This window comes from Scyliorhinus torazame, chromosome 2 (genome assembly GCF_047496885.1).
Source record: "Scyliorhinus torazame isolate Kashiwa2021f chromosome 2, sScyTor2.1, whole genome shotgun sequence".
Classification (NCBI taxonomy): Eukaryota; Metazoa; Chordata; class Chondrichthyes; order Carcharhiniformes; family Scyliorhinidae; genus Scyliorhinus; species Scyliorhinus torazame.
In genome coordinates, this window is record NC_092708.1 from 358,151,174 (window position 1) to 358,176,368 (window position 25,195).

At 49.7% G+C, this 25,195-nt stretch overlaps 1 protein-coding gene across 3 annotated transcripts in view; it reads right to left on the reverse strand.

Annotated features, from left to right (window-relative positions):
* kcnh5b (potassium voltage-gated channel, subfamily H (eag-related), member 5b) overlaps window positions 1–25,195 on the reverse strand; it is a 550,001-nt gene that overhangs the window by 186,196 nt on the left and 338,610 nt on the right. For all 3 annotated transcript variants that reach the window (XM_072492080.1, XM_072492071.1, XM_072492088.1), the window contains exon 9: window positions 7,413–7,665. In XM_072492080.1, coding sequence (XP_072348181.1) covers window positions 7,413–7,665 — 253 coding nt within the window. The remainder of the gene's footprint in view (window positions 1–7,412; window positions 7,666–25,195) is intronic.

Here is a 25,195-nt window from a genome sequence, read left to right on the forward strand (position 1 = left end):
GGCCCTCTGCAATGACTGAGCTTCCACGGCCCTCTGCAATGACTGAGCTTCCACGGCCCTCTGCAATGACTGAGCTTCCACGGCCCTCTGCATTGACTGAGCTTCCACGGCCCTCTGCAATGACTGAGCTTCCACGGCCCTCTGCATTGACTGAGCTTCCACGGCCCTCTGCATTGACTGAGCTTCCACGGCCCTCTGCATTGACTGAGCTTCCATGGCCCTCTGCATTGACTGAGCTTCCACGGCCCTCTGCATTGACTGAGCTTCCACGGCCCTCTGCATTGACTGAGCTTCCACGGCCCTCTGCAATGACTGAGCTTCCACGGCCCTCTGCAATGACTGAGCTTCCACGGCCCTCTGCAATGACTGAGCTTCCACGGCCCTCTGCACTGACTGAGCTTCCACGGCCCTCTGCACTGACTGAGCTTCCACGGCCCTCTGCACTGACTGAGCTTCCACGGCCCTCTGCATTGACTGAGCTTCCACGGCCCTCTGCATTGACTGAGCTTCCACGGCCCTCTGCATTGACTGAGCTTCCACACACCTCTGCACTGACTGAGCTTCCACACCCCTCTGCATTGACTGAGCTTCCACGGCCCTCTGCATTGACTGAGCTTCCACACACCTCTGCACTGACTGAGCTTCCACACCCCTCTGCATTGACTGAGCTTCCACACACCTCTGCACTGACTGAGCTTCCACACCCCTCGGCACTGACTGAGCTTCCACACCCCTCTGCATTGACTGAGCTTCCACGGCCCTCTGCATTGACTGAGCTTCCACGGCCCTCTGCATTGACTGAGCTTCCACGGCCCTCTGCACTGACTGAGCTTCCACGCCCCTCGGCACTGACTGAGCTTCCACGCCCCTCTGCACTGACTGAGCTTCCACGGCCCTCTGCATTGACTGAGCTTCCACGGCCCTCTGCATTGACTGAGCTTCCACGGCCCTCTGCATTGACTGAGCTTCCACGGCCCTCTGCATTGACTGAGCTTCCACGGCCCTCTGCATTGACTGAGCTTCCACGGCCCTCTGCATTGACTGAGCTTCCAAGGCCCTCTGCATTGACTGAGCCTCCACTTTCCTCTGCATTGACTGAGCTTCCACGGCCCTCTGCATTGACTGAGCTTCCACGCCCCTCGGCACTGACTGAGCTTCCACGGCCCTCTGCATTGACTGAGCTTCCACGGCCCTCTGCATTGACTGAGCCTCCACTTTCCTCTGCATTGACTGAGCTTCCACGGCCCTCTGCATTGACTGAGCCTCCACTTTCCTCTGCATTGACTGAGCTTCCACGGCCCTCTGCACTGACTGAGCTTCCACGGCCCTCTGCATTGACTGAGCTTCCACGGCCCTTTGCATTGACTGAGCTTCCACGGCCCTCTGCACTGACTGAGCTTCCACGGCCGTCTGCATTGACTGAGCTTCCACGGCCCTCTGCATTGACTGAGCTTCCACGGCCCTCTGCACTGACTGAGCTTCCACGGCCCACTGCACTGACTGAGCTTCCATGCCCCTCTGCATTGACTGAGCTTCCACGGCCCTCTGCATTGACTGAGCTTCCACGCCCCTCTGCAATGACTGAGCTTCCACGGACCTCTGCACTGACTGAGCTTCCACGGCCCTCTGCAATGACTGAGCTTCCACGGCCCTCTGCATTGACTGAGCTTCCACCGCCCTCTGCAATGACTGAGCTTCCACGGACCTCTGCACTGACTGAGCTTCCACGGCCCACTGCACTGACTGAGCTTCCATGCCCCTCTGCATTGACTGAGCTTCCACGGCCCTCTGCATTGACTGAGCTTCCACGCCCCTCTGCATTGACTGAGCTTCCACGGCCCTCTGCATTGACTGAGCTTCAACGGCCCTCTGCATTGACTGAGCTTCCACGGCCCTCTGCACTGACTGAGCTTCCACGGCCCTCTGCATTGACTGAGCTTCCACGGCCCTCTGCACTGACTGAGCTTCCACGGCCCTCTGCATTGACTGAGCTTCCACGGCCCACTGCACTGACTGAGCTTCCACGGCCGTCTGCATTGACTGAGCTTCCACGGCCCTCTGCAATGACTGATCTTCCACACACCTCTGCATTGACTGAGCTTCCACGCCCCTCTGCATTGACTGAGCTTCCACGGCCCTCTGCATTGACTGAGCTTCCACGGCCCTCTGCATTGACTGAGCCTCCACGGTCCTCTGCATTGACTGAGCTTCCACGGCCCTCTGCACTGACTGAGCTTCCACGGCCCTCTGCATTGACTGAGCCTCCACGGTCCTCTACATTGACTGAGCTTCCACGGCCCTCTGCACTGACTGAGCTTCCACGGCCCTCTGCATTGACTGAGCTTCCACGGCCCTCTGCATTGACTGAGCTTCCACGGCCCTCTGCATTGACTGAGCTTCCACGGCCCTCTGCAATGACTGAGCTTCCACGGCCCTCTGCATTGACTGAGCTTCCACGGCCCTCTGCAATGACTGAGCTTCAACGGCCCTCTGCAATGACTGAGCTTCCACGGCCCTCTGCACTGACTGAGCTTCCATGGCCCTCTGCACTGACTGAGCTTCCCCGGCCCTCTGGGGTAGAAAGTTCCAAAGATTCACAACCCTCTGTGTAAAAAGGAAATTCTCCTCATCTTGGCCCTAACTGGCTTCCCCCTTATCTTGAAATTGGGTCCCCTGGTTCTAGACACATTTTACCCGTGTTTACCCTGTCTATCCCTTTAATTATTTTGTAGGTTATAATGAGATGATCTCTCATTCTTCGAAACTCTAGAGAGCACAGGCCCAGTTTTCCCGATCTCTCTTCGTAGAACGGTCCCGCCATCCCAGGAACAAGTCTGGTGAATTTTCATTGCACTCCCTCTATGGTAATAACATCCATCCGAAGGCAAGGAGACCAAAACTGCGCACAGTACTCCAGGTGTGGTCTAACCAAGGTTCTATCCAATTGAAGCAAGACTTTACTACTCCTGCACTCATATCACTTTGTGGTAAAGGCTAACATTCCATAAGCCTTTCTAATTGCTTGCTGCATATTAGCTTTCAGTGACTTGTTGATGAGAACATCTGGGGCGAAATTCTCCGGAAACAGCGCGATGTCCGCCGACTGGCGCCCAAAACGGTGCCAATCAGACAGGCATCGCGCCGCCCCAGAGGTGCGGAATGCTCCGCATCTTTGGGGGCCGAACCCCAACATTGAGGGGCTAGGCCGACGCCAGAGGAATTTATGCCCTGCCAGCTGGTGGAAAAGGCCTTTGTTGCCCCGCCAGCTGGCGCGGAAATGACATCTCCGGGCGGCGCATGCGCGGGAGCGTCAGCGGCCGTTGGCAGTTTCCCACGCATGCGCAGTGGAGGGAGTCTCTTCCGCCTCCGCCATGGTGGAGACCGTGGCGGAGGCGGAAGGGAAAGAGTGCCCCCATGGCACAGGCCCGCCGGCGGATCGGTGGGCCCCGATCGCGGGCCAGGCCACCGTGGGGGCACCCCCCCGGGGCCAGACGCCCCGCGCCCCCCCCAGCTCCCCGGAGCCCGCCCGCGCCGCCTTGTCCCGCTGGTAAGGTAGGTGATTTAATTTACGCCGGCGGGACAGGCAATTTATCGGCGGGACTTCGGCCCGTCCGGGCCGGAGAATCGAGCGAGGGGGCCCGCCAACCGGCGCGGCGCGATTCCCGCCCCCGCCGAATCTCCGGTGCCGGAGACTTCGGCAACCGGCGGGGGCGGGATTCACGCCAGCCCCCGGCGATTCTCCGACCCGGCGGGGGGTCAGAGAATGTCGCCCCAGGTCCTTTTGAATATCCACACTTTCTAATCTCTTACCATTTAAGCAAAAGTACTCTGCACATCTGCTCCTCCGAGCAAAATAGTACACCTCATACTTTGCCATTTGTTTTCTGACTCATTGCAAGTTTAACCACGCTGTAAGACTGAATTAGCATCTCATTATTTATTCAAAATAATAACAAGAATTTTTAAATGTACTTACCAACCCCTTATATTTGAAACAGTTCCAAGCTGAGTAATTTTGACATAGTTCATTTTATTCAAGAAGTATTTTAAGAAAGTCTTTGTCTTGCAAGTCAAAATAAATCCAATTGGAGAAAACTGCATATTTGTGCTGCAGCCAATATTTATGTTGAGCTGTGAAAATACTGAGTGTATGTCTGTTTGTGTGGCTAATGTAATTAAGCTAGAAACTGAATGTCAATGAAATTGAGACCACAGAGGGGCTAGGTATTTGAGTGAATAGGATCAGTTTGGATGTGTTACAAGTAAACACATCATGGGTAGAAACTTTCATTAGTAGATAAGTGAGGATTTGGATTTCTAGCTGTTGAATTTCAAACGGAGGCAAGAAGGAGTTTACAACTTAACAAAGATCCTAATAAATAAGGCAAAGTTATTTTACCTGAAAGTAGAGGTCATAAGGAGAACACAAAAGTTTTTTATGTTCTGGGAAAGGTAAATTTCAAAGCAAGGTAAGAACAATTGGGAAAAGATGAAAGGTGGGAAAATATATTTAAAAAGAGGTTGGAAGCTGAGCTAGAGGGTGTGGCTGTGCAAGATCCCGAAGAGAGTGCTGTGCTGAGACAGAACTATGGAGAAATGATGTGAGTAGCCATCAACCACCCCAGAGAAGTGTTTGTTTGTTCCAGAAAGAAGGGTTTTGTTTAAAGCCTTGGATTTCCAGTCGAGTGAGGGAGAGAGATGCCCTATGACATGTTGTCCCTCCAGCAACAGTGCCTTGAGGCAATTTTACTGGAATTTGTTTTATAGATTAAGTTTCTATTAGGACTGTTGCCTACAGATGTGTTTTCTTTTAGTCTAACCAGGTAAGAATCATTTGGGGAAGTGTTCTGTAAGAGTAATTTTAACTGTGTAAATGTAATCATGTGCGGTTTAAGTTTTTTTTCTCATTTGTTAATAAATATTTCAATTTATCACTTAAAATCTCCAAACGTGTTATTGGAATTTATGACTCCTGACTTTCGCACGTGTATTTTCTCACAGTAAAATGAAAATTGATTGTGATAGCTTGCCAAATTCCCCTTTAGGATTTGGTTAGCATGGCAATTACCACCTGTCAGATCATAACACATTCACTATTTTTCAAATTGTGATGGCATATTGTGTTGGAAATTAAACACATGTCTGAATTGACATAGAATCATCACTCAACTATAATTATTGAAGGAATATTTTATCTTAAACTTTAATATTAATATCTAGTTGTCTCACTGAGGCTATCTAGCTCATACACCATTAAATATTGAACGGTATTAATTGTGCCAAAAACAAACTCAAGCAAAAGGCATCACAGATTTGAGGAGGGAACTTTTCTGCACCTACCTGAGAATCAAATCAGGATATTGTCCCAGGGATTCCAATAGCCACTGGAACAAAAAGGCTCTTTCAGGACTGATCAATACTCCAGTATTGAGGAGTTTGGCTTGTTAATGTAGCTTGGACAGAGGTCATGGGTTTTCGTGGTTCTTTGAAATGTTTCACATTTTGAATTTTGAATTGGTAATTCTTATTGTATGCAAGAGGTTCTATAGAAAGAACTGTATGTTATCTTTGTTGAAAGGAATCCAAGATATGGTAGTTAGAAAATTGAATTGGATGGCTTCTTAACTGTCACTTGCACCAATTTTTCCAATTAAGGGGCAATTTTAGCATGGCCAATCCACCCACACGGCACATCTTTGGTTTGTGGGAGTGAGACCCACAAAAACACGGTGGGAATGTGCAAACTCCACACGGATAGTTGCCCGGGGAGGGGATCAAACCCGGGTCCTCAGCGTCGTGAGGAGCAGTGCTAACCACTGCGCCACCGTGCCACCCTTCGCACTGGCATAACTGCTTGACTTTAATTACCTGTTTTTCTTACATTTTGTTGAGTACATGTGGAATTTATAGGTAATAATTGCTCTTTTGTGGATTGTCACTGTGCTTTGATATATAATTTTTTTTCAAGCATGACAAAATTGTCAGAAGCATAAAAGTAGGCTACATGTCGGGTTACACTTTGGCTGACGAATAGTGTGCGGTATCGGGAGAGATAAATGAAAATAGATGAGTGGGTAAATGAAGGGTGAGAAATCAATGCATTGGGCACAAAATCTGAGGAGCGGTGGAATGACCTCTGAAAATATGGGTCACTAAACTAAAATGGAACATATAATTTAGAACAGATGATTCATGTGCCATCAGAAATACCCATAAAGGAAACAAAAATAGCTTCTCTTAGCGTAGAAGTAAACTGTGGAGTTCCTTCATTATATATTTACAAGCATTACATGCAGCGGATGATGAATTGTGATCTGGGCGTCATTCTCCGACCCCCCGCCAGGTCGGAGAATCGCCGGGGGCTGGCGTGAATCCCGCCCCCGCCGGTTGCCGAAGTCTCCGGCACCGGAGATTCGGCGGGGGCGGGAATCGCGCCGCGCCGGTTGGCGGGCCCCCTCGCTCGATTCTCCGGCCCGGACGGGCCGAAGTCCCGCCGATAAATTGCCTGTCTCGCCGGCGTAAATTAAATCACCTACCTTACCAGCGGGACAAGGCGGCGCGGGCGGGCTCCGGGGTGCTGGGGGGGGGCGCGGGGCGCCTGGCCCCGGGGGGGTGCCCCGCTGGTTGGCGGGCTCCCCCGCACGATTCTCCGGCGGGCTCCGGGGTCCTGGGGGGGTGTGGGGCGATCTGGCCCCGGGGGGTGCCCCCACGGTGGCCTGGCCCGCGATCGAGGCCCACCGATCCGCGGGCGGGGGGCACTCTTTCCCTTCGGCCTCCGCCACGGTCTCCACCATGGCAGAGGCGGAAGAGACTCCCTCCACTGCGCATGCGTGGGAAACTGTCAGCGGCCGCTGACGCTCCCGCGCATGCGCCGCCCGGGGATGTCATTTCCGCGCCAGCTGGCGGGGCAACAAAGGCCGTTTCCGCCAGCTGGGGGCAGAAATTCCTCCGGCGCCGGCCTAGCGCCTCAATGTTGGGGCTCGGCCCCCAAAGATGCGGAGCATTCCGCACCTTTGATGCCCGTCTGATTGGCGCCGTTTTGGGTGCCAGTCGGCGGACATCGCGCCGTTTCGGGAGAATTTCGCCCCTGAGGTTCATTGAAGTCAACCAAATACAAATCAGAATTAACTATGAATACCCTATCGTATTGTGCAGAAGTGCCTGGCAGACCGACTTTGCTCAAAGAGCAAGAAGTGCCAGAAAAATCCATGCATTGTATCCGTCACGAGGATATCCCCGACAAATTAGATGGCCATGTTTTTGGAATGTGTTTTTACATTCGCACGTATTATATGGGCAGCAAACGAACAAGTCTGAACACTTTTTCGAAATGAATGAGTATTTCCTTTCTCAGTCTTATTGGAACCCTCGCAGTTTATACTAAAGGTGAGCCAGAAGAGAAATTAAGGTACCTAGAATAGCGACAACTTCATCATCCTGAATGACTTCCAGTGATCCTGATACCACAAAGCAGAGCGCGTCGACACTTTCTCCAGCGTGATAGATTAGGTCACCCGGAGCACAGTGTATCATTTGGAACTCCACAGCCAGTGCTCGAAGGCAGCCGTCACTCGCAAGCCGAAAAGCTGGATGCTCATTAAACACCTTTCGGTTCAGATGGACACAGATGTCAGCTCTCATGTCTTTGGGACATATGGCGAGGACCTAGAGTGATTTAAAAAAACGTACAGTATGCATAAACAGACACCTCCATTCGAAACACAGAATTAAATAAGTTTACGGTTTTCATGTTCTGCCACTGGATAATATGTTTTATACACTATCCGTTGGTCATTGGAGTCACTGAGTCGAAACCTTGCCAAGGATAATTATGTGAGGACTTTGGTCTAAGTTTCAGAAACCATATTACATTTAAACGAAGGGCTACATCCAAAACCACTTACTTACTCTTTGTTGGAAAGTAAGCTGATTAGAAAATTGGACTGGATTTTTAATTAGTCTCTATCAGTGATTGCCCTCGGAATCTGTGAGTAATAAAACTTACATTTTTTGGCTCTCATGAATTCAGAAAGATATATCGGCCCAGATTTAGTGTTAATAACAACGGCGAGGCTATCAGTGCACAGTTATTTAAAAGTAAATTAAACAGAAACTTCCAGAGTTTCCGTATGTGCAGTTCAACGTGGAAATCAAAAGGTTGCTGCCTGATGCCCTGTTCCTCCACCAATAGACTCACCATTCAAATACATGCAATGGGGTGGAGTCGCAGTACTCACCACTAGATAGCCACAAAACACATCAGAAAAAGTTAGGCTATGTCCATTTAAAAGCAAGTGCATTTGCAACAGCGTAATATGTTTTAATTGTCTGCCGAACAATTTCTCTGGTACTGAAAATTTACTTTTGCAAAAGAGCAGACTGTCATCCATTTTCATTATCGTTTGAGATTTAATTGTTTTTTAAATGTTCTAATTGTTCTCATCTTTCTTTCCCTCTCTATTTTGTTTTATATACATGATTTGGCAGCAAATTTAATACTCTAACTTGAACCATTGTACACCTTCTGGCTTAGACTCTCCGTGGCCCAATAAATATTTTTCAATCTGATCCATTAAGGATATCTACTATTGACTGCATTATTTGTGTAGTTGTTGGATGCCCTGAGGAGGGGAGTGCACTGTTTTGGGTTTCTAATTACCGCAAATGGCAGTGCAAATTCCCACAAGTACCGTTCATTCAACCTGACTCCAAAATCTGGGCCAGTAAGATATTGGTGTAAAGTAAACTAAAATATATTTGCCTCTGTAGCTGATGCCCAGTTAAAAATAGATGTGGATAAACTAATGAGTAAGATGAAATAGGAAGTAGTAAGAAAGATTTATTCTGTTATTTTCGCTATTCAGGACATTCTTCTCATGCTACTGAGTGAAAAAAAAATTACTATTTCCCATTAACATTATTCAGTACAATCTCTTGCAACATTATTCAGTAAGATCTCTTGCACTTTTACATAGGAGATGGGACAATGAGTAGAGGTAAATACTTTGTCAGGCACATCAATCAGGTTTTTGCCAAAAATGCCAAAGGTTAAATTAACCAGTGACGTGAGCAGGATGCAGCCACATTCTTCCTAATTCACCTCATTTAAGTTCTGGGGCGAAATTCTCCGGAAACGGCGCGATGTCCGCCGACTGGCGCCTAAAACGGCGCAAATCAGACGGGCATCGCGCCGCCCCAAAGGTGCGGAATGCTCCACATCTTTGGGGGCCGAGCCCCAACATTGAGGGGCTAGGTCGGCGGCGGATGAATTTCCGCCCCGCCAGCTGGCGGAAAAGGCCTTTGGTGCGCTGCCAGCTGGCGCAGAAATTACATCTCTGGGCGGCGCATGCGCAGGAGCGTCAGCGGCCGCTGACAGCTTCTCACGCATGCGCAGTGGAGGGAGTCTCTTCTGCCTCCGCCATGGTGGAGACCGTGGCGGAGGCGAAAGGGAAAGAGTGGCCCCACGGCACAGGCCCGCCCGCGGATCGGTGGGCCCCGATCGCGGGCCAGGCCACCGTGGGGGCACCCCCTGGGGCCAGATCGCCCCGCGCCCCCCCAGGACCCCGTAGCCCGCCCGCGCCGCCTTTTCCCGCCGGTAAGGTAGGTGGTTTAATTTACGCCGGCGGGACAGGCATTTTAGCGGCAGGACTTCGGCCCATCCAGGCCGGAGAATCGAACGGGGGGGCCCGCCAACCGGCGCGGCGCGATTCCCGCCCCCGCCGAATCTCTGGTGCCGGAGACTTCGGCAACCGGCGGGGGTGGGATTCACGCCAGCCCCCGGCGATTCTCCGACCCGGCGGGGGGTCGGAGAATTTCACCCCTGATTTCCAACGTTTTACATGGCAGAAACTAAAATAAGCTTACAGCGAACAAGTCTACCACATTTAAATCAGAGCAAATCAAAAATGGAGGATGAGTTTATACATAACAACATTTTAAAGTTACAAATGAAGTAACCAAACTCCAGCCTCAAATGAATGAAATTGCAAATTGAGCAATTTTCTTGGTTTTGTGCTAGTTTTGGTGGTTGAAACACGTGAATACAGCTTAATTACAACTGGGTCTCGACTGGCCAGATTTTATCCCTTTTTGCCAAGTGATTAAGACTGCACTGAAACTTTGGAAGCCAGTTTTGATTACACTTGCCATCTTGAGATTGTTCTGTTAAATTCTATAAAATATGAATAATTAACCCTTAATTTCAAAAAAGGAACAAACTACAGCCTTACAGGAAATTCTGGTGCTGGTCCAGGGTGCAGGATATAAGAGTTAAATTAAAAACTGTCAACATATCTGTCCAGAGGGCCGTCGACTGATTAATACAGTTTGACCCTTCGCTTGAAAACTTAGGAATATCCAGACTTCTGCATATTATAGTAAAACCTCTTCTCTGTGATGCTATTTGAGCATGTTGCATATTTTGTAAGATCACTTTTTATGATCAGACCACTGTATGTTCAGTCAGCAAATAAATAAATTATTTCATTTATTTAATTGAGAAACATTGGGTGGGATTCTCCGACCCCCCCGCCAGGTCAGAGAATCGCCAGGGGGCGGCGTGAATCCCGCCCCCGCCGGCTGCCGAATTCTCCAGCGCCGGGGTTTTGGGGGGGGTGGGAATCGTGGCGCCCCGGTTCGGCAGCTGCTGGCAGCGGCCACCCCTTAGATTCTGCGGCCCCTGATGGGCCGAGTGGCCGCCCGTTTTCGGCGGGTCCTGCCGCCGTAAATCAGAACAGGTCCTTACCGGTGGGACATGGCTCCACGGGCGGCCTGCACAGTCCTCGGAGGGGGGGGGGGGCGCGGGGGGATCTGGCCCCGGGGGGTGCCCCCCCGGTGGCCTGGCCCGCGATCGAGGCCCACCGATCCGCAGGCGGGCCTGTGCTGTGGGGGGACTCTTTCTCTCCGCACCAGCCGCTGTCAACCTCCGCCATGGCCAGTGCGGTGAAGAACCCCCCTGCGCATGCACTGGGATGACGCCAGCACACGCTGGCACTCCCGCGCATGTGCCAACTCGCGCCGGCTGGCGGAGGCCCTTCGGCACCAGTTGGCGTGGCGCCAAGCCCTTCCGCTACCAGCCTAGCCCCTGAAGATGCAGAGGATTCTGCACCTTCGAGGGGCCCGACGCTGGAGTGGTTCACGCCACTCCTTGGCGCCGGAGTGGCCTGCACCGCCGGGTCGCGGAGAATCCCGCCCATTATAATCACACAGCCTAAAGTTAGACCAAGAGTTTACTTTGTTTGTAGTGTTGGTATAGGTGCCAAGGCATGAACAGTTGTGACTGAATGATTCTTTCTCTTTGAAACGTAGAGCGCAATCTTACAGCCTCATTACACTCATGCTCAAGCGAAACAAGGCTGGTGAATAGCGGGAGAGGCCAAAAATGAGGTTCCCGCCAGGCAGTTTGCCTGCTCCTGTCGATGAAATCGGGATCTTGTCATAGCGTGGCGAGAAACCAATTATCACCCCTTTATCCAATGGCCTCCCATCATTCAGCGGCTTCCCAGGTGAGTGCTCATGCTGGCGCCGATTAGTACTCTTTTTTAAAAACGTGAACCTGGCAGAAGGGCCTCTGTGGGACCTGAGGAGATGAGTAGCCATCATTGGTCACAGGCAAAGAGCCCAGGGTTTGATGGGCTTGCTGCTCCAGTGCTCGGCGGGGTGTGGGGACCCTTGGCTGGGGCAGAAAGACTCCGCAGGGGTGGGCTGCAATGGGAGGGTGGGGGGGGGAGGCATTGGGGTGGCAACCTGGGGACAACCACTCATGGACCACCATGCCAACCCCTGGATCAGAAATTCCTGTTCCGGGGGCAACCCTTGTCCCTGCCCATCTGCCCCACCGACTGCTGAGGCCCCTAGCTGTGCAGCTGAAGGCTATAGCCTCTGGGGAATTGGCAATCATGGTTAAGTCAGCACTTCACACAACCCAAGTGCGTTCCCGTGGGTGGGCGGGACATGTAGCATGTGGGAGTCATTGCCTAGCATCCCAATCAGACTGCGATATCTGGACAGTATACCTGAACACTGCTGAAGGCAACACCACAAACGCAGCAGCCAACATCCGAACACCCAGGAGATGGGACACAGTTCCGGGAGACATGTCCACGGCAAGAGGGTGGGTGAATTCCACGGGGAGTGGGCCAGCACCCAGTCCAGTTGACGTTGTGAGCGGATGTTAGGGGTACAGGGTCTGTGGCCTGGTAAGGGGGACCCGCTGCGGCCGGGTGGGGGGGGATCAGTGGGGAAATGGAGAGTCTGGGGTGGGAGCCACCACTATTTGTCAGTCTAACACCCTCTCCCAATGCCTTACAGATATTGAATGCTGTGGCAGGAATGTTGGATGCAGACATTGGTCTAGTGGCGCTGGTGCTATGCGATGCGGCCAAATGGCAGAGAAGGTGGCAGTAGCAGCAGTATTGGCAGATGCGTGAGACAGCAGCCCATGTGCCGGACGCCACCACACACCCGTGGTACCTTAAACTCAGTAAATAAGGAGGCTATTGCTTGATTTCTGGGATTTGCATTTACTCAATAATATAAAAATGAAGAGATCAGGAGAGCATGCCAGGAACAACACCAGGCATATGTAAAAATTAAGGGTCAGCCTTGTTACACTATAACACGGGACTACTTGGATACCAAACAGTAGAAACAGCATGATATAGACAACATTAAGCAATCCCACAACCATCAGATCAGATCAAAGTTCTGTGCTCCTGCCACATCCAGCCATGAATGGTAGTGGACAATTAAGTAGCTAACATGAGAAGAAGGTTTCAACAATATCCTCATCCTCAATGATGAAGGTGCCCAGCACATCAGGCCAAAATACAAAGCAAGCATTTGCAATCATCTTCAGGCAGAAGTACCAAGTGGATGGTTATCTCAGCCTCTTCGTTGTGATCTCAAGAAATGGCTGAAGGCACTGGATACTGCAAAGTCCATGGGTCTTGAAAACATCCCAGCAATAGTGCTGAACACTTGTGCCCCATAACTAGTAACGTCTCTAGCCTAGCTGTTTCAGTGCAGCTATAATGGTTCCCGGCAATGTGGAAAATGCCCAGGTATGTCCAATTCACAGAAAACAGATGAATCCTATCTGTTTATTCTCATTCAAAGTGATGGTAGGTGTCACTGACAGTGCAGTTAAGCAGCAATAGCCTGCTCAGTTGCTCAGTTTGGGTTTCACCAAGGCCACTCAGCTCCTGACATCATTACAGCCTTGGACCAAACATAGCCAAAAGTGCAGATGAGTGATGAGAGTGACTACCATTGACATCAAGGTAGCATTTGACAAGTGGGGCATCAAGGAGCCTTTTGTAAGGGCCACAAAGAATCCAGCCCGAGTTTTAAGGATACAAAATAATAACGTTTATTTACTATAACAATATATACATAACAGTAGCAGTAACTTCCCTTGCTACCTTCTCCTTCCTGCTGGTTCCTGAACTGGCCAGCTTATTTATACTAGGAGTTTCTCCGCCCCCCTCATTGGGGAAGTTCATACTCCCATAGGATTGTGGGATAGTCATTAGTCCCCAGCCAATCGTAAGTAGGCAGGTTATAACACCCTCCCCCCCAAAGTCCAAGGAATCCACCGAAGACCCTGGCGAAGGAAGGCGTCGAACTTGTTTGGCCGCAGGCCGGACGGCATCTGCACGCGGCGCTGGATCAGGCGGCGTGTAACGAGACGGAGACCGGCGCTTCCATGATGAACGGCGCGGTTGTACATCCACGGCCTGTGGACCCGAGGATTCCCCCTCTGATGTATCCTGTGTCTCCATCTCGGAGTCAGAGTCTGCTGCCTCCGTCATGTCAGCGTCTCGATCTCCATTTGGTCCCGTAACGACCTGTGCAGGCTTCGAGTGAGGCACCAGTGGAAGATTTTGAGGACTACCTTCCCTTGTCTCTGGTCTTTGCGGCTGTTGAAATGAGCTCCGGGGGCGGGGAATCTTTTGAGGGGATGATCTTCTGGACCGGACGTGGTCTACATGTTTTCGCTGGAGACGGCCCTGGGCTTGCACTTGGTAAGATATAGGGCCCGTTTGGCGAAAGATTACACCAGGAACCCATTGGGCACCACCAGCAAAATTCTGCACGAATACTGGGTCACCGGGCGCAAACTGCCGAATCGGACGATGCCGAGAAAATCCCTGACCCTGCCGTTCTTGTGTGCGGCGTACCTTTGCGCCAATGTCCGGGAAGACCATACTAAGGCGGGTGCGAAGTCTTCGGCCCATTAGGAGTTCTGCGGGAGCTACCCCAGTCATTGCATGGGGGTTGGTCCTGTACGTAAACAAAAAGCGAGCCAGTCTCGTGTCCATTGATCCGGAAGACTGCTTCTTTAGGCCTATTTTGAATGTTTGCACTGCACGCTCTGCCAACCCATTTGAAGCCGGGTGGTAAGGGGCAGTGCAGATATGGCAGATGCCGTTCATCTTTGTAAACCTAGCAAACTCCTCACTCGTGAATGGAGTGCCATTATCCGTGACCAGCACCTCGGGGAGGCCATGCGTACTAAATGATAAACGCATCTTTTCAATTGTTGCGCAGGACGTTGTCCCCTGCATCTTATGCACCTCCAGCCATTTGGACTGGGCGTCAATTAGTAGAAGGAACATGGATCCCTGAAAAGGGCCTGCGAAATCTGCATGTAAGCGTGCCCAAGGCCGCCCTGGCCATTCCCAGTGATGTAGGGGCGCGGCCGGAGGAAGCTTCTGATGCTCCTGGCAAATGGAGCAGTTTTGGGCCACCTTCTCAATGTCGGTGTCGAGGCCTGGCCACCAGACATAACTCCCGGCCAACATTTTCATCTTGGTCACGCCCGGATGCCCATTGTGCAAGTCTGATAATATCAGCTCCTGGCCTTTTTCCGGGACAATCACACGCGTCCCCCACAAGAGGATGCCGTCTTCCACGCTGAACTCTGACAGCTTGGAGGAAAATGCCCGCAACTCGCCTGGGAGCTGTCTATGCTGCCCACCATACAGGACTATGTGCCGAACCTTTGACAAGACTGGCTCCGTCTGGGTCCACTCACGGATCTGTGATGCCGTGACAGGCAAGGTGTCCATAAAATTTAGGGTTGCAACCACCTCACCGGTCGTGGGGGTCAACATGGGGCCGGTCGATAAAGGCAATCGGCTCAGTGCGTCGGCATTTGCTATCTGCGTACCTGGTTTGTGCTCCAGAGAATACTCATATGCAGCAAGCAACAAAGCCCAGCGCTGGATCCGTGCAGAAGCAATGGGCGGTATTGGCTTATCCTCTCTGAAGAGTCCCAGCAGGGCTTATGATCAGTCACGATAGTGAAATGGCGGCCGTACACATACTGGTGGAAGCGTTTCACCGCGAAAACCACTGCCAGGCCCTCCTTCTCAATCTGCGCGTACTTTTTCTCCGCTGGTCAATGTGCGGGAGGCGAAAGCTATCGGTCGCTCGGCCCCGTTCTCCATCTTGTGGGACGGCACAGTCCCAATACCATACGGGGATGCATCACATGTGACGAGCAAAGGCTTTCCCGGATCATAGTGGGTTAGTAACCCAGACGACGACAATTGTTGCTTTACCCGCCGGAAAGCGGTTTCTTGCGGCTGACCCCAAACCCAGGTGTGATTTTTCTTTAGCAACAGGTGCAAGGGGGCCAGGGTAGTTGCCAGATTGGGGACGAACTTCCCGTAATAGTTTACGAGACCGAGAAAAGAACGAAGATGCGAAGTGTCAGTCGGGGTGGGGGCATGTTGAATTGCACGCACCTTCTCTGCGACGGGGTGCAGACCCTCGCGGTCCACCCGGTAACCTAGGTAGACTACTTCTTTTGCCTGAAATACGCACTTTGTGGGACGTCAACGGACTCCAGCCTCTGAAAGGCGTCTAAGGACAGCCTCCAGATTTTCCAAATGCTCTTGCTCCGACGTCCCTGTAATCAACACGTCATCTAGGTAGACAGCCACACGTGGTAAACCTCTCAAAATGCCCTCCATAACACGTTGAAAAATTGCGCAGGCAGAGGATACTCCAAAAGGCAACCGTGTATATTCATACAGGCCCCGGTGTGTGTTAATTGTTACATATGGTCGGGAGGCAGGGTCCAGCTCCAACTGCAGGTAGGCGTGACTCATATCTAATTTTGTGAATGAGAGTCCACCTGCAAGTTTCGCGTAGAGATCCTCTATGCGAGGCATTGGGTATCGGTCGAGTCGGAAAACTGTATTCACTGTAAGTTTATAGTCGCCACACAAGCGAACTGTGGCATCTGGCTTCATTACTGGTACAATTGGTGCTGCCCAGTCAGCAAAACGGACGGGCCTGATAATACCCAAACTCTCCAAACGAGTGAGCTCCCCTTCTACCTTCTCGAGCAAAGCGTAAGGCACTGAGCGCGCCCGGAAATAGCGCGGCGTGGCTCCTGGTTCAACTTGGATACGGGCTACGGCCCCTTTTATTTTCCCCAAACCAGGCTGGAATACCTCTGGGTATCGTCCTAGCACCTCAGTCAACCCTCCAGAAACTGTTTGGAGGATGTGCTGCCATTGCAACCGCAAATGGCGCAACCAGTCCCGACCCAACAGGCTGGGCCCATGGCCACGCACTACGATAAGTGGGAAACGCCCCTCCTGGCGTCCATAGACAACAGGGGTCATTGTAGTTCCTGCAATGTCCAGTGGTTCCCCCGTGTAGGTGGCCAACCTGGCCTGTGAGTCAGTTAATGTAAGGGTCTGTATACCCTGCTTGATGCGGTCGAATGTCTTCTGGGCGATCACGGAGACCGCTGCGCCAGTATCCAACTCCATCTCCAGGGGGTGGCCATTGACCCGTACTGTCACCTTAATGGGGGCCACACGGGGAGCTGCCAGACAATGCAGCTCAGGCAGTCGTCCTCCGTCTCCACGTCCTCAGGAGTGGTCGCCGCAGGTTCATCCACATGGAAGGTACGGCCTCTGGGCTGGTCCCAGTTACGGCCCCTGGGCTGGTCCCAGTTTCGGTCGGAACGACGGCGCCTCTGGCGTCCCCAGGACCGCCGTCCGCGACGGGGTCAGCGCCGACAAGTCTGACACGGACATGGCTCCTCATCCATTGGCTCTGGAGAAGGCTCCCTTCGGGGAGGAATGTCCGATGGCCACTGGCGTCGGTCCGGTCGTTGCCTCGCCCAAGGTACCGCAGGATTGCGGGGGGACGTTTTGGGGCGGAAAGGGCTGCGCCCCAAGGCATGCACTTCCATTCCCTGTAGCTCCTGTACTCCTCGCTCTGCGCTCTCTCGGGACAAGACTATTTGTATTGCCTGTTGAAAAGTCAATGTTGGCTCCGCTAACAACTTTCTCTGGGTTGCTGCATTGTTAATACCGCAAACCAAACGGTCGCGTAACATTTCTGACAAGGTCTCACCATAGTCACAGTATTCCGCAATCCCGCGTAGCCTGGATAAAAAATCGGCAAGGGATTCTCCAGGGGTCCTCTCAGCGGTATTAAACTGGTAACGCTGGACTATCGTGGACGGGGTTGGGTTAAAGTGTTGCCCCACTATATTCACAAGTTCGTCGAACGTTTTGGTGTCCGGCGCAGCTGGGTACGTAAGGCTCCTAATCACCCCAAACGTATGCGACCCGCAGGCGGTGAGCAATATGACCACCTGGCGCTCGTTTTCAGTGATATTGTTTGCCCGGAAATAGTAACGCATCCGTTGTGTGTACTGGTTCCAGCTTTCCAGCGCAGCATCAAAAACATCCAAACGTCCGTACAGAGGCATTGTATAATAGAAAACAACTTCCAACCTGTATCCAACAAAAATCCAGGGAGGTGGCTTCAGCAGTGTAGACAGCTATTCACTTTTACCTTCGTCGCCAGTTTTGTAAAGGCCACAAAGAATCCAGCCCGAGTTTTAAGGATACAAAATAATAATGTTTATTTACTATAACAATATATACATAACAGTAGCAGTAACTTCCCTTGCTACCTTCTCCTTCCTGCTGGTTCCTGAACTGGCAGCTTATTTATACTAGGAGTTTCTCCGCCCCCCTCATTGGGGAAGTTCATACTCCCATAGGATTGTGGGATAGTCATTAGTCCCCAGCCAATCGTAAGTAGGCAGGTTATAACAGAGCACTAGCAAAACTGGAGTCAATGGGAATCAGAGGGAAACGTTTCCACTGGTTGAAGCCATACCTGGCACAAAGGAATATGGTTGTGGTTGTTGGAGATCAAACATTGCAGTCCCAGCATATTGCTGAAGTTCCTCGGGGTAGTCCCCTGAGCACACCCATCTGCAGCTCCTTCATGAGAAACGCAACTGGACCAGCCTTATAAATACTGTGGTTCCAAGAGCAGGTTAGGGGCTGAGAATTCTGAGGTGAGTGTCATGAATTTCCCTAGATGCAGCAGTAAAATGAAGTTAACAAAAAACTAATAGGATGCAAGATGTCCAGCGACAGATAGAAATCTGCCTAGAGACAGCAGGAGGCAGTTTACAAAAGACTTCAATGAGATGTGTCTCTCCCAGTCCTTATGAGGCAGTTTAGATAAGATTCAGATGTGAATGGTTTATGTGTAGAAACAGTCTACATAGACATTTGGGAAGGTCAATGTGGTGTACATATGATAATGTCTAGAGTCAAGGAAGTTGATTGGGGCAGTCAGCCAAATACACAGAAGGTATAATCAAAGTAGAGTAAAAGTATAATTGGCAGAACCTTCAGAAGCAAGCAGACGAGTTAACATCTAGCAGGCAGAAGCAGACAAGCCACCTTACAGCCACTAAGCCTGAAGGCCAAGTTTTACAACTAACAGCCTCTAAGTCTTAGAGACAAGGCAGTGCAGAAAACCTTCCCAGAGGCATTTTAAGGGACTTCCGGTGGTGACTGGTGGGAGAAGGACGTACATAAGGTAGCTCCCACTGTGGTCCTTGTTTTTTGGACTTTTTAACCTGGTTTCCGGGGATATTGGTTACGACAACTGGCCCATCATATGAGATAAGAAATTTGTCGGTGACAATATGTCGAAATCTATGAAGAAGGTTGGTGGCAAGAAGATTACAGGGGATAATCGTTCCACAAAGCGAGAAAGCCCGCAAAGTTCAGCAGGAGGGAAGGCAGTGGCTAGTTTAGCAAAGGGCTAAAGAGCTGGCTTTTAAAGCAGACCAAGGCAGGCCAGCAGCACGGTTCAATTCCCACACCAGCCTCCCCGAACAGGTGCCGGAATGTGGCAACTAGGGGCTTTTCACAGTAACTTCATTTGAAGCCTACTTGTGACAATAAGCGATTTTCATTTCATTTCATTTCATCCACCAATCTAAACATTTACACCCTCCAGCACTGAAGAACAGTTTCAACAGTGTGCACTCTCGACAAGATGTAGCAGCATCTCATCAAGGCTCCTTGAATAGCACCTTTATTGCCTTGATGGACAAGGGCAACAGATACATGGAAACACCACCACCCACCTGCACATTGCCCATCAAGCCACACACCATCCTGATTTGGAACTACTTCCCCATTCTTTCACTGTCACTGGATCATAAACTTTACATTCCCTTCCTAACAGAACCATGGGTGTACCACAACACATGAACTGAGGCGGCTCAAAAAGGCAGCTCACCGCCACCTTCTCAAGGGTAATTCCATATGAACAACAAATGCTGGCCTAGCCAGCGACACCCACATCACATGAAAGATTAAAAAACACTCAAGAATGTCATCTGTTCAGCTATGATTGATTGTTCCTGAGGTTGGATCTGCAAATTCTTTAAATCAGTTTCTCTCTTAGTTCTGTTCTTATGTGAAAGTGTACAAACTCAGCAATAGCATGATGGGAAAAATAGCCAACTTATGTAACCAAGTGTAAGACAGCTGTGTCAGCTAAGTGCCAAGTTCAGACCCTGACAAACTAGACAAAGCTAAGAATCCACATAATCGTATCATACGAGGCCAGAAGAGGGAAAATAGTGCCTGACCTTAGTAAAACCTGATAACAAAGCCACGATCTAGGAATGTCCTAATAACACAACCTCCTCATGACCTAGGTCCATCTGCGTCAAGGCATCATGAGGGCAGAGGTAAAAACAAAATAGGACCACGTCTTAAATCCTCTAAAGACAAAATACTGCTAATAAGCCGAGTCAGGGTCTTTCCATGACAACATGTTTGATCAGAAGTTATGACTGTATTGACATTTTTGAACAAGGTCTGTTTTTGTAAAATGATACAGCTTTTGTATAAATATTGAACGTTTTCTCCATGTCTTTGCGAGCTTGAGAAAGAATGAGCAGGTTTACCTTAACAGCTCTCTCTCTCTCTAACCTGTAGCCATCTGCATGCAGACTTTGGTCAATAAAGACAAAGTTATTTATTTCGAAACAGAGTTGTAAAGTTGTTTTCTTCACAGTCTTGAAGTAGGAAAGATTTTAAAAGACGACACTTACATTCAAAACAGGTCAATATTACCCATACACCTGAGGACAAAATTGTACAACTTCACCTCCAAAAGGAACGATTGCTGTATTGTTGCTTTTAGAGCCCAGACCTATTGTTTACATAAAACACTGGCACAAATGTAGACCAAATTAACTACATTTATGGTTAGAATCTTAACTTCACAACCACGTATATTGAAAAGTTAGCAAATTGCTGAAGGCTACCCAATATGACTGAAAATGGCAAACATAATCCCTGTCTTCTGTAGAGACTCCAAAGAGCCCTCAGGGTCCAAATCCTATGCATAACCAATCCTCTTCAATAGTAGCTCTGCCATTTCTGTAAAGCTTCTTCCAGTTCAGATCACAAAGAACATATTCACTTGCGTCTTTCTAGGTCCTCCATTGCATCAAAGCTGCAGCTTTCGCTGACTGGGTCCCACGGGCTTCCATCATTTTCCAAATCTAGATTTACTGAAGTGACGGCTTACATTTTGATTCTTCCAAGGGGCCATCTTCATTTTCTGACCCCATCTGCAGCTTCTACTGAATTGCCTGCAGCAATTTCTCCTCAGCTTCTTGGATGGCTGCCAATTTCCCTCAGGTTCTTGTAGCCATACCTCTTCATTGTCCTTGAATGGTCGCGGCAGGTCCTCCTCAGGTTCCTGCAGATGCTGCCGCCCTTACAGCAGGTCCTCCCAACCATCTAAGCTGCAGTCGGGTGACAGTCCAGCTGCCCCAATTTGTAGTAGACCTGAATCTGACCGCATGATTGGAATTTGGTGACGTGGGCACTGCCCTGCCATCTGCTGTAATAAGAAAGTAATACTAAGCGGTACAATAAAAAAAGGCACAAAAAAAACTTGGAAGCGTGATAAAATTAGAATTCATCCAGGGATTCATGCAACATAAAAATAATAGCACTTCAGTTACTTCACTAATGACTTCATTTCTTCTTAGTTTTGAGAGCAGCTCACTTCTGAATATTCAGAAATTATTCATCCTTAGGGAATATCCTCTATATTTTTTCAAGGCTTAATATTCAAAGCTTGGTAAATGTCAGCCTAGTGAATTAGAAAAGTCTTGCTTTTGTGCTGTGAAGTGATACTCAACAAGCCTTAAGGTGTCCTGCCATGACTTCTTCATAATCACTCCCATACCATTACCCCTGGCGTCACTCAAGGATCTATCACTGGCCCTCTTTCTATTTCTCATCTGTCTGCTACCCCTCAGTGATAGCTTCTGAAAGCACCTCAGGAACCGCATGTACACTGAAGATACTCGACCTTGCCAGCACCACTCTGGGTCCTTCAGTTAGGATTTGGAGGGAGTGAAAAAATTGGTTTCACGCCAGTGGGAATTTCCTATGGGAGCTTCCTCTACTGCCTGCCATGGTGGATCGAGAAACCCACTGGAGGCCGACATGAAACCGATTTGCCTCCCGAGAATGGGATGCAGATGAAGGGCCGACTATGCATGCCTGATATGGTGTGGTTTCCGTTCAGCCTCCTTAGCGGGAAACTCTCTACATTCCTCCCCTGCCTTAGCCCTTAGTCCCAGTTCAGAGAATCCTGCCTGGGGTTACAAAGCTGCACGTCCCGACCCTGTTACACGGCTCCCCAGTCTCCCAGCCTACGTCTTGGAGAGCATCAAATCCCATCCATAAGTGCAAAATATAAATTGGATTGAAATGACATACACAAAGCAAATCAAGATTGAAAAAATATAGATGAAATTAAGGGAGAAATTAAGAAGAACAGGCAGAAAAAGTAAAATCTTTAACACTAATTTTCTCAGAGGCAATGAGTCTCCACAGCTGTAAATTAATTTTTCAGGGTCAGTGACATTGTTCAGCAACAATTATTATTTATAATGCTGTTAAAATGTGATTTATTCGCAATGCACCAGCACTAATATTTTCAGCTGTTTTTATTGTGGAACTAATGGAAAATAAAGCAAGTCTCCAGCATTGCACTGTCATGTCTGTCAGCAAAGATTTGCACCCTGTGGAGGAGCAAGTTATCTCAAACTGCAACATCTGAATTTCTGTACAGGGATGGACACCGTAGGTTTCTATCTGATTGACCTCAGGATAATGGTGAGTGCTGATAGTCTCATTGTTATTAATAACATATATTCCAAGCCACTAAATGACTGATCAATTAACTTCATTTCCTGTCTCCCATGTTAGCTGATCTTCCCAATGATCCTCTCTATGTAGGAGTGGTCCCTCTCTCTTTCAAATCTTCCCTCATTATTCGCCCACCACAAATAAACCAACCCTTGATCCCACTGACATTCCAAACTACTGTAAGTCTCCAATCTTCTTTTTCTATCCTTGAACATGCTGTTGCCTCACATATGCATGCCCATGCCCCATGTCTGAATCCCTCCAATCAGATTCCAACACGGTCACACAACCAAAGTGGCTCTTATTAAAGTTAAAAAATGGCACCTTATGCGATGGTTTCAAAGACAAACTATCCTTTCTTGTCCTTCCCGAAATCTTTGCAAGCTTTGATATGGTTGTGCACAGCATCCTCATCCAATGTTTTTCCACTGCTGACCAACTAGGTGGGACAGTACCAGCTGGGTTACATTCCTACCTATCTCAATATCACAATCATCTGCACTGACTTCTCTTCTCACCTCCACGCCATGAACTCTCGTGTCCCCCCAAAGGATTATTCTTTTGGCCTAGCCTCTTCCTTGTGCCAGCTGTGGCTGTGTTGATAGCACTCTTGCTGCAATTATACAGGGCCTTGGTGAGATCACACCTGTATATTGTGCAGAATTTGGTCTCCTTATCTGAGGAAGGATGTTCTTGCTATAGAAAAAGCGCAATGAAGGTTTACCAGACTGATTACCAGACCTTGCGGGGCCGCGGAAGGAAGGAGGTCCTCCTTCAGAGAGTACGGCCCGACGATCGGTGGGTACCGATCGCGGGCCACCCCACATTCCAGGTGAAGCCTGGTGCAGGATCCCCCCTCGCCCCCCCACAGGCCGCCCCCCCAGGGTTCACGCACCGCCCACGACTGCAGCGACCAGGTGTGGACGGCGCCGGGAGGAACCTGCCGTTTTGGCCTGGCCGCTCGGCCCATCCGGGCCTCAGAATAGCGGGGGTGCCGGTGAATCGCCATTTTGGGCGTCTCCGGCCTGCGGCCCGCAAAACTCGACCGGGCCGTTCCTGCCGCTTGGGAGAATCGCCGGAGGGCGTCGGACCGGCGTCCCCGGAAATTTCGGCGGCCCAGGCGATTCTCCCAACCGGCGTGGGAGTGGAGAATCGCGCCCTGTATGTTTTCAGGAAGGAGTTAGATATGGCACTTGGGGCTAAAGGAATCAAAGGATATGGGCGGGAAACAGGAACAGGTTACTGAGTTGGATGATCAGCCATAATCATATTGAATGGGGGAACAGGTTTGAAAGGCTGAATGGCCTACTCTTGCTCCGATTTTCTATGTTTCTTTCGTATGACACTATTTCAAAGAGCAAGAGTGTTACCCCTGACGTCCTGGCCAATGTTTCTCCCTCAACAGCAGAAAAATTGATTTTCTAGTCGTTACCACATTTTTACTTGTATGAATCTGCTGTTTCTACCCTGGGCTAGGACACAGTCAGTTCCAGCCCCCCTTGACCCGGAGTCGCAACACAGTTGAATTAACCAATAATTCTTCGGAAAATACTCAAAGTCTTTGGCCCTTGGCTACCAAATAAGTAGTCACCAGGTTTGTAAATTTAAAATAATTGCTTTTTATTTATAAAAAGAACTATAATGAAACAAGCAGAAAATACAACTGGTGCCCTCACCCTCTACACACACACAAGGCAAACAAACACAGAGGGGAAGAGAGGGATGAAAATAATAACAAAAAGGAAAAATAATCTTTGTTTTGGATGGTTGTCTTTAAGCGCACCTTCCTTCAAAGTAAGCTTTCAGGTCGAGATCTCTGCAGCCAGTAATGATTTTCACTGTAGATTCATTCATTCAGGTTTTCTTTAGGTTCAGGAGGGCAGCAGTTTGACGCATTACTAGAGAGAGAGGGAGATATCGAGAGCAGGCACTCATAGCTCCCTCTTCTTCAGCGTTCAGGACCCAACTGAGCTCCTTGGGTCTCTGAAAATCATTCCATTCAAGTAGGACCCAATCACCATCCGGTACCGGGCAGAATATGGCATTTTGGTCAAACAATTGAGCCAAGTCCCACCCCATCTCTCGGGTGCCACAAAGTCTGAGTTTTGCTGTCCAAAGCTAGCAGCACCTTACACTATGTTGCAACTTCTTGAATTCATCATTCTCTCTGCTGCTTGACTTAAAGATACATGTCCATTAAGTATCCATGGATCAAAAATGATAACGGCAAAAATAAAGAAAATGGAATAAAGGGAATCAACAGGAAGGACCCTTACATACCTCCCTCGCTAAAGGAATGAAACATCAGGGTCTCGCTGGGCGAGATCCAGATTAACATGTTTACGTGAGCCATTAGTGAGGTAAGTGCAGCCTCAGCAGGGTGTTCCCAAATGAGGTCAGAAGACCCCACTATGCATGTCCAAAACAGGACTCCTTTTTGCATGTTAAATCGCACCCAAAATGTTGCCTCTGGTTGGAGATTCTAGAGCTAGGGGCATAGTCTAAAAATTAGGTTCAGACCATTCAAGAAAGGTGTTGGAAGCACTTCCACGCACAAAAGGTGGTAGAGGTTGAGAACTATCTTCCACAAACAGCAATTGATGCAAGATCAGTTGTTAATTTTAAATCTGAGTTAGATAAATTTTTGTTGAGCAAAGATATTA